The 9,863-nt window shown below is 47.6% G+C and overlaps 1 protein-coding gene and 1 long non-coding RNA gene across 2 annotated transcripts in view; one reads left to right on the top strand and one right to left on the bottom strand.

The window, feature by feature from the left end:
• Positions 1–3,507: 3,507 nt before the first annotated feature.
• On the bottom strand, positions 3,508–5,251 carry LOC142047967 (uncharacterized). The gene is made up of 2 exons (XR_012657304.1): positions 5,170–5,251; positions 3,508–4,347 (listed from the first exon to the last, which is right to left on the bottom strand). It is a non-coding gene; the product is annotated as an uncharacterized LOC142047967 (long non-coding RNA).
• Positions 5,252–5,520: 269 nt separating this feature from the next.
• Positions 5,521–9,863, top strand: part of MLYCD (malonyl-CoA decarboxylase) — a 49,760-nt gene continuing 45,417 nt past the window's right edge. The window contains exon 1 of the mRNA XM_075073897.1: positions 5,521–6,099. Within this exon, the coding sequence (XP_074929998.1) occupies positions 5,521–6,099 (579 nt within the window). The remainder of the gene's footprint in view (positions 6,100–9,863) is intronic.

Raw genomic sequence — 9,863 nt, 5'->3', positions numbered from 1 at the left:
GGTTGACTGAAGGGGAGATGGATTACCTGTGCTGATGGAAGAAGCCTTCCCATCGACATAGGTAACATCTACACTGAAGCGGAACAGCAGTGCTACTGTGCTGCTGTAGCATTTCAGGAGCAGACAAGCCTAAGTGTAGTCTTAAAGTCTGACAGAGGGACTCACCAGCCTGAAAAGATTTGTTTAGCCCAGATAAAGGCTTGTTGCAACTCTGGGGGCTTTAACTTTAGCCAGTGCTATACTGTTATGAGGTTGCTGTGGGAATTTCTGTAATTCAATTCAGTTAACTTTAGATTCTGTCTCCACACACTCTAATAAAAATGTATTTTCCTATATTTTAATGCTCCTGAGTCTTGCTGCCTTTCCCCCCTTCAATTATCTGAGTCTATGACCCATCCTGCACACATGTGAGACTGCTGTGACAATCTTGTTTTCTGTTCTTCCTGTGTGACCCTAGTGTGTCATTTTAGAAACATTTAATTACATTTCACAATATAAGTGACAATAGTTTGCTCTTGTGTAGTGCTTTTCACTAGCATAGATGGCTTAATCTTGCATGAGGACAAGCATCCTTGACTTCCAGGGAAGTACATGGGAGTCAAGGACACTCAGTGCCTCTCAGGATCAGATCTATGGGGCCCAATTCTGCTCCCAGTTATGTTAATGGCCAATTTATACTGAATTAAAATTGGGCCCATAGACACTGCAAGCAACAAGCACATGCTTAACTTTACTCACAAGTAGTCCTACAGAACTCATTACAAATGAGTAGCATTATGCACCAGTTGTAAGAGTTTGCAGGTTCAGGGACACAGTTTGTGTTATAGGGTATTTCAATTCAATGGAGGTGCCACAGATGCAGAATTTACAGGATTGTGCTCTTAGAATTTGATTCTGCAGCTGGATCTGTGAAGCTGGCCTCTCATACCTGATGAAATCAATATATATGGCTTGGGACCTAGCTAACTGTGAGATGGCCTCTGTGCTCACATACTGCTGAAGCACATACAATCCTCAGATTCCAATGTAAGGAGTGGTAGAGGTAGGCTATTCTTGATGGCGAGACTTTATCTAATGGTATTCAGTTCTCCCTCTGGTCTGACAGAACCCAAGTTTGTTGACTTGTACAGTATGGCCCATTTCTTGTCCCAGACTTGGTCAACGTAGCTATGTCACTCAGAGGTGTGAAACATTTACACCCCTGTGAGATGTACTTAACCTGGTTTAAACACCAAATGCCTAGCTACAGCCTCTTGAGGGAGTAGATTTACTACAGCAAAGGAAAGACTCCTTCCAAATGCCTACACCATAGCACTACAGGGGTGGAGCAGCAGCACCATAGCTGTGCAGCGTTTGTAGTGTAGATACACTCTGAGGTTCTTGCCTAAGCAGTGAAGGACTAGAACATTCAGGCAATGGGATGGGGGCTATGGATGACAGTATGAAGCATAGCTAGGCCGGGGGAATGTGGCATGAGTTGTCTGGTGGCAGGGAATGGAGTAGGGTGACCATCGATCCCTAATTGGGTGGAACAGTCTCAAAATGTACATTTCTTAAGTCCCAGGCTGAATGACTCCGGGACAGCAGGATTCAGTGGTGCAAACAGAAATCATTTCTTGCCAGTACTGCACTCATGGTAGAGGCACAAGGGGGGGGAGGCACATGACCTCCTCACATGACCCTCCATGTGACTCCTCCCAGCCCTGGACCTCTGTCCCCTCCGACACCCTCCTTGGCTGTCCAAAATTTCAACAAATGCAGTTGTAAAATGATGCTTTGGGCCCCTGGTGCCACTTGTACTTCCAGGTGTTATTGAGGATCCAACAGCACCACAAATTAAAAGCTTCTTAAATGAGAGAAGGATAGGAAGGACAATCACTCCACTTTCCCTTAGTACATTATCAGTGTCTCCTTTATGTCCAAACTAAGCTTCTGCCAGCTTGCCTTTATCTAAGTATCGCTCTTCACCAGGCACTAGGAAAGCAAAGATACCATGCCATCTGGGTTTGATGGAAAAGAGGCATGGAACTGTGTGTGCCATGTACACCTTGATAGAACTACAGTCCAAATTTTGCTATTTTCTTCAGTATGACATACAGGAGGGGCACTCAAAATCAGCCTGGCAGAACGTGCATGAGAACTGTTTCTGGAGAGAGAAGTAATTGATCAAAATCACATTCTCTGATCTCTTGGGGCCAAATCCTGTACTCATTGAAATCAAAAGGAGTTTTGCTATCGAGTTCAATGGGAACAGGCTTTGACATTCGGAGGAAAGGAAAAAACCACTCAAGCAAGGGCTATGTTGCTTATATCACAGGTATCAAAGGCTGCTGACTCATGTGAGAAAGTCATTAGACATCTGAACTTAGTCCATTGCAAGGGAGAAATCAGCAATCAATGACGCTAGAACAGTCTCTGTACCCTATCCAACTCATAAGTCCATCTGCAAAGGATCAAGGAAATATGAAGGCTCCAGATTACCTTAAAGTCCTCAGTCCCTTGGTTAGAATACTCCCACTAGTATATGTTCATAGTCCACAGGCTGGAGCAGGAAAGAGGCTTGAGCAGGAAAGAGGCAAAACGGAGATGTTTCAAGGCCAGGGCCTTTTAGCTTTTGCCAAATGTCAAGTAAAGAGGAATCTGTTCTCACTGTGAAGATAGTGTTTGGAGTCACATGGGCAAGTTAATGTCTATCACCCCCACCCATATTCTAGTTAGAACATTCACAAAAAGTCCATTAAGTGTAGACAGGCATTTTTCAGGGTCCATTGTGAGCTAAGCGTTCCTTAATGGGCCATTCGACTTGACTTGTCCCTTCATGCGCTGGCTAAATACTTTGTGGGCATTTCCACACGAGCAAGCAAACATGTAGTAAACACTGCTGATATTCATAACTTCAGATACCAAGATGAAATATACATGCATAAAAACAGTCTAATCATAAGTTTCAGCTGTTTCACCTACATGTCTATTCCCAAAAGAGATTCTGAAAAAATCACACCATGTACCTGAGACCCTATGTGCCATCACCATGCCCCAGTGGAGTTTTGTTACGTTATGTAACAATAGAGATGGAGCCAGTGACATGACTCTGTTTAGCCTAAAAGGGCAAGGTTAATTTTTAGGTGTTCAGGTGTGACTGCACCTATAGTCAGTGAGGGCATATTGGCTGGCACTCATTCAGGTTAATGGGCTTCATTTGCAGTTAACTTTTTAATGTTCATAAATCTGGTATGTGCTGAGGTGGTTTAAAGAATAGCATAGGTTTTTAGGTTTGCAAGTCTGTGAACCTCTGCCTCTTTGAGATTATTATTATTTTTTTTTTTGGTCATAATGTGGGAGGGTATCCTCTCTACCCTCTGCTCATGAGGTTATGTACGTCTTGTAGCACTCTTCTGAACACCAGTTGGAAGGAAATTTCTTTTCAGCAAGTGTGGACTGATTCTTTTCTCTTATAAGGCATGTAATTATTTCAGATACACACTGATTGATTAACACAGAAAACAATTGGGGCTGTTACATTTTCTTCAAATTCCATAGAAAATTAAGTTCAGCTATGTTTTCCAGTACAGTGATGAAATGAGTATTTGTATATACAAACATCAACATGCTTAACTACTCTCTTTTCCTCCAGATATGTAGTATTCAATCTGTTTATACAGAATATGGGAGTTGGGTGAGGAGCCATTTCAGCATATGTATGATTTATTAAAATACAAATTTTAAGCAAAACTGTATCCTAAACTGCATTATGGTATTGTACTCAAACATTGAATGTCCCATTGAAATCAACTTCCTTTATAGGAACAGAACAGACTCCTTAAACTCTTACCACAAAAGTGGTCCATAGTCATGCAGATAGTCCCATTGTCTTCAATAGGATTGATCAAATGATTAAGGGTTTACAGGATTAGGCTCCAAGTTTGTAAACTGAAATTGTTATGGATTAAACTCCCAATGTCTGAGCGGTCAGATCAGGAGCTTCATTCGAATAAAGGTGGGCAGATGTGTGATAAGTCCTACCTCTGTTGCTAAGATGAGGAACATATTTTCAGCAAAGTTCTTTGCAGATTGCTGAGGCAGGTGGTTTAAGGCCATCAATGTCCAGTATTATCATCTTCACTTACAGTTCTCTCACCCACAAAGCTGGAAAATGAGGCATTTGTTTTCTTTGTTTTGCTGCTCCAGTTAAAAAAAATGCATCTTAGACTAGGCTGGCTGCAAAGAAGAATTCTGTATACACTGGGGACAACACTTGATTCCTGTCAGCCTGTGGAACTGGGCTGACATCATAATCCAAACATCCTCTGGTCAGTGCAAGCAGAGGCATTCCTCTAATGATTTGGACTTGATGTGTTGCATGATGGATATCATGGATAATTCAGACCAATGGGGAGAAACAGAATAAAAAACAGTTTAAACACCTTCCATCCCCTCCAACCTCTCTCCTCCTGAAGACTCCTGACCAACTTAACAGCACAATGCATATGCTAACAAACTTAAACAAAGCCTTTGTTGTGCTGTTAAAGCCATATAAAGAAGCAGAGCACAGCCCCAACCCCAGAGAGGGGGGCTAGCCCCAAGACTTTCCTGTACCCCATACCCACTAAAAATCACTTGCTGGTACTCCATAGTGGAGGGTGCCACCCTGCTTGCACTACTGCCTGGATCCCTTCCATGCTTGCCGGAGGCTCAGGGGTGGGATCAACCTCTTCCACCCAAGGCACTGCCCTGTCTACACCAAAAGCCAGAACTGGGAAGTAGTAAGAGCTGCCCAGGGAGCCCAGGCTGCTGTGGGAAGCCCCCAGAGTCCTAGACCCTCCATCTGCCCTGGGTGGTATGCCCCAGGGCATAGGAACACAGGCTGAGGCCACACTTAGGCACCACACAGCAACTGGGATCCTCTTATCAGGAGCTGTATCTGGCATTTAACTAGGCCAGGGGGCGGGGCCTTGGGGAAGAGGAGGAGCCACTGGCGGGACCCCAGAGGGGGGTGGGGCTCCTGCATATGTCCCGTTTTTTCATTTTGAAAAAGGGATCCCCCTAGAAGGGAGTGAGAGGGATGAGTGTGGCGGAGGGGGAAGCTGGAGGACGAGATGGCGGCCCGTGCTACCTGAGGAGAAGGACATAGCGGGGGAAGGGGACAACAACGGGGGGGACCGATACAACCTGCTACAGCAGGGAAGAGACTCGAAAATGGGTGCGGAGGGCCAAGTCTGGGCGAGAAGAGAGGCAGGACGCGGCCATTGCTGCACCCCCACAGAGGAAGAGCAGTTTCCAACCCTACTTTAGCTTTCCAGGCCACACTCAAGATGGCCGGCTGACTCAGACAGGCCACACTCTAATGCCCCACCCACTCCCTCTCTGATTGGCTGTCGCCGCCAGCGATCTGCAATGCCACCCAATCAGTCTCTTTGTTTGGGTGCCACCTAAAAGCGCTGCGGCCTACTACTGCTACGGCGTAGAGAAGAGCCTGGCGCCGCTGCCGGAGGGGTCCTGGCCGGGTGCGGGTTGGCCACTATGAGCCGGCTGGGCTCTTTTCTGGTTGCGCCGCGCCTGCTCCGTCGGCCGTGGGCCCTGTCGAGGCGGCCTAGCAGCGTTTCCATAGTGACGGGACCCTGCGCGGGCCTAGCAGGGTCAGGCGCCGCCGCCTCCCTGTGCTCGGGCCCAGCGGCTCCGAGCCTGGCCATGGAGGAGCTGCTGAGCCGCTCCGTGCCCCCGCTGCCGCCCTACGAGACGAGGGAGAAGGCGCCGCCGCCGGCCGAGCTCCGCAGCGCGGAGTTCATGCGCTCCTACAGGGCCCTGGAGGCCGGGCCCCCGCGGGCGGAGCTGCTGACCCGCCTGGCCCAGGACTTCGGCGTGGACCACGGACAGGTGGCCGAGTTCAGCGCCAAGGTGCTGCAGGCTCGGGAGCAGCAAAGGGAGCCGGGCGCCCTGCTCCAGGCCGAGGACCGGCTCCGTTACTACCTCAGCCCCCGCTACCGGGGCCTCTTCCAGCACTTGGGCCGGCTGGAGGGCGGGCTCCGCTTCCTGTTGGAGCTCAGGGGTGACCTGGTGGAGGCGCTGGCGGCGCGGCATGCGGAGGGGCCGCACGTCAGGGTGAGAGGAGGGGAGCCCACGGTTGGGGTGGCTATGGCTCGCCGGGAAGCTCCTAGGTGCAGGGCTGATGAGAGGGGGGCCCAGAGTTCCTCAGCCCCTCCGCCAGTGTCTGTGTAAATGCAGTGAAATGAGAGGCGGTGGGCCCCAGCGAACAGGAAGTAGCTTGGGCCCCCAATTACTGTCGAAAGGCCTGTCACTGCAATGCAAATAATGATGAGGATGGTATGAGGGGTGGGAAACCCAGCACGCTGCGGAGGAAATGATGCAGTGCTGAGGCGACATGGCGCATGGCACAGGGAAGACCAGCTGACCATGGCATAGGCTGCAGATGGGAGCTGTTGTGTCTCTGCTAGTAGTTAGATGAGCCAGAAGGAAGGGGCAGCATTGGCACGAAGCAATGCGCTTGTGGACATCCACGTCCAAAATGCAAATTTTCTCTCACGTTGCAGGAAAAGCTGGCTTGGTATGACATAACTAGTGAGGTGAATGTACTCTGATGCCAAGGATGTGCTTTAGCTACATTGGTACGACACACGGGGTATGTCTACACAGCATTTTGAAGAAAGCCTGCCAGCTCAGGTTGACACACTGGGGTTAGTGGAGTTCACGCTAGTGCTCTAAAAATAGCTAGAGATTTGTAGTTGTTGCTTGGGCTCTGAAGCCTAGAGAGGGGTGTGGGCTTCAGATGTGGAGCCACAACTTCAGAGTGCTGTCTGAAGAGCTATTTGTAGAGTACTAGCATGCATACCATTGTCCTGAGGGTATGGCTACACTTGCAGCTGTAGAGCACTTTAAATTAAACCAGCCTTTGTAGAGTGCACTAGGGAAAGCGCTCCAGTCTGTCCACACTGAGAGCTGCAAGGCAGTGGCGTAGCCACATTTGTAGCACTTGCAGCTGCATTGGAGCGGTGCATTGTGGGCAGCTATCCCAGCATTTAAGAGGCTGCAATGTGCTTTTCAAAAGGGGGGGTGTGTGGAGTGCAGCCTGCACTGCAAATGGAGCTCCCCGTCTCTATCTCAGTCACTCAAAGGCAAACGGTAGCTGTTTGTTTGTTTTTCTTGGACCAAATAAGCATCCCGTTTCAGAACCGGAGCTCTGAAAGGGCACTTGCGCCTCCCGAGTTCACAACAAAGACGAGAGACCACTTCAGTTAAGAGGATTATGGGATGCGTCCTGAGGTCAATCAGGGTGTAATAACGTTACTCCTCATTTACACTGGAGCTGCAGCAATTCACCCAATACACAACAGCTGTTAATCATCTCGGGGAGGTGGAGTACCAAGATTGTTCTAGCCAGGAGTCAGAGCGCTCTCTGTGCCTTGCCAGTGTGGATGGGGAGTAAGGTAGAGCGCTCTGGGAGGCTTTATTGTGCTATAAAGTGCAAGTGTAGCCAAACCTTTAGTATGTTGATCTTAGCTCGAAGGCACACTCCAAAACGCTGTGTAGAAGTGTGGTAATGCTAATGAAGCAAGATGTTAGGAGAAGATGTCACCCTGAGGTGCCTTGGAGGTGGCAAGCTGGCCCAAATGCCTGGGTCTGATCTCAGGTGTCTAGCCCAGGCTGCCACTTGGCAGCAACATGGGTACTGCTATTTTTAGCATGCTTTCTCAAGTGGCATTAGAGTGTGTCTGTTACCAAGGCTGGGAGGCATGCTCTCAGTGTAGACCTAACCTAAGAAGCTACTACAGTAGAACCTCAGAGTTACAAACTGACCAATTAACCACACATCTCATTTGGAACTGGAAGTATATAACCTGGTAGCGGCAGAGTCTCTCTCCCCCATCTAAAAATGCAGTGCAGTACTGTGTTAAACATAAACTACTAAAACAATAAAGGGAAAGCGGCATTTTTCTTCTGCATAGTAAAATTTCAAAGCTGTATTAAGTCAATGTTCAGTTGTAAACTTTGATAGAACAGCCATAATGTTTTGTTTAGAGTTATAAACAATCTCCATTCCTGAGGCATTCATATTCTTGTAGATGAAGTTGCATATCTTAGGTCGATTTCTCTTCCCCACAACCCCCCGTAGAACAGGCCTTACTGTTTTGTGACTGCTCTTAACTAGTGAAGTCATGACCTGGACAAGGTTTGTGAATTTGAGCAATAAATGCGGGACAATATATCCAGTTCTGGACCATGTATACAAGCCTGGGATGTTTGTGAGGAATCTGTTTGAAATACTTTAAAATATATACGTATTGTAGCATGTTTGGATAGTGTTGCAATTTTAAAACAACCACTTTTTAATGTTTTGGCTAATCTGTTTCTGACACTTGTGAATAGGGCCCTGCACAAGTACAAAATTTATATCCACAGATATAAAGCAGATATCTGGGGAGCTGCAGGGCTCTACCAGGAACCGCAGCAGCAAAACTGCAGAAAATGCAGACCGCTGCATGGAAGACACTCCTGTCTGGGAGTATATGAGCTGCTTGCACACACTGGCATTACCAGGGACAGCTGCTGGTCAGCCTGGTGCCCACCCCTGCAGCCCTGCTCACTGGTGGTACAGCCACGTCAGAGGAACTGCCCAGGCTGGACACTGGATCTTGCAAGTGGCAGTCCAACATGCTGCTGCTTTCGCTGCTGCAGTTCCTAGTAGAGCCCTGCAGCTCCCCGGATATCCACTTTATTTCCTTGAATATCTGCATCTGCAGATATAAATTTTGTATCTGCGTAGGGCTCTACTTGTGAATACATGTCAGTGTATCCTCATCGACCAATCAGACTGCTCCCTTAGTTCATTCTTTTAAAGGTTTTAATTTTTGAAATAATTATTTTAAAGATATTGTGGTAACTGCTGGCTTTTGTTTGCAATTCTGTAACTCCTGTTTGCTCAGTATGAAACTATTGATGTGTATTTCTCTTGTTCCCTGCAGGATTGGCAAACTCCTTCCTCTAGTACAGTGATTCCCAAACTTGGGACACCACTTGTTTAGGGAAAGCCCCTGACGGACCCAGACAGTTTGTTTGGCTGATCACGGCTCCTACTGGCCACGGTTTGCTGCTCCAGGCCAATAGGAGCTGCTGGAAGTGGCGTGGGCCGAGGGATATACTGGCTGCTACTTCCAGCAGCCCCCATTGGCCTGGAGTAGCGAACCACGGTCAGTGGGAGCCGCGATCGACCGAACCTGCGGACACAGTAGGTAAACAAACCAGCCCGGCCAGCCAGGGGCTTTCCCTACACAAGTGGCATCCCAAGTTTGGGAAACACTGCACTAGTGAATTTTATGCAGTCTTAATAAGAGCATCTATTTTTCCAGCAGTTTATGGCTCCACTTTTTCCAGTTGGGGCCTTATGTCCAAACAGCTGGCCTATTGATTAGTGAAATCTTACTTCATGTGTCAGCAGAGTAATTCTTATTTTTGCACTACCCCCCACCACACCACACACACACAGCTTGGTTGATAACTTCTCTGATTAGTGATCTGATATAGCTAAACACATTAAGTTAACAGGAGACCAGAGGATGTCTCTTGATGTGATGTGTTTGTTTTTTCTTCGCTTTAAATGGGTGGGTCACATCCCTCCTATTTTTTCTAGGTTATTATTGGCAGCCTTTCTTCAGGAAAATGACTTTGGCACCATCATATTATGCGCTGTTTCCTTTAGTTCAGTAGAGAGGATTTGTACAATGGGGTTTCCTAACTCAGCCTATGATGGTATCTCTGTTTAAAGCTGAAATTATCTTGACTTGATTTTGATCACAAATCTTGTTTGGAAAAAAACAGAGTTCTCTTGGAAATGTTTACAAGATGCATTC

This window comes from Chelonoidis abingdonii, chromosome 19, assembly GCF_003597395.2.
Source record: "Chelonoidis abingdonii isolate Lonesome George chromosome 19, CheloAbing_2.0, whole genome shotgun sequence".
Classification (NCBI taxonomy): Eukaryota; Metazoa; Chordata; order Testudines; family Testudinidae; genus Chelonoidis; species Chelonoidis abingdonii.
Note: the sequence above shows the minus strand (reverse complement) of the source record. Positions and strands in the feature narration are given on the sequence as shown.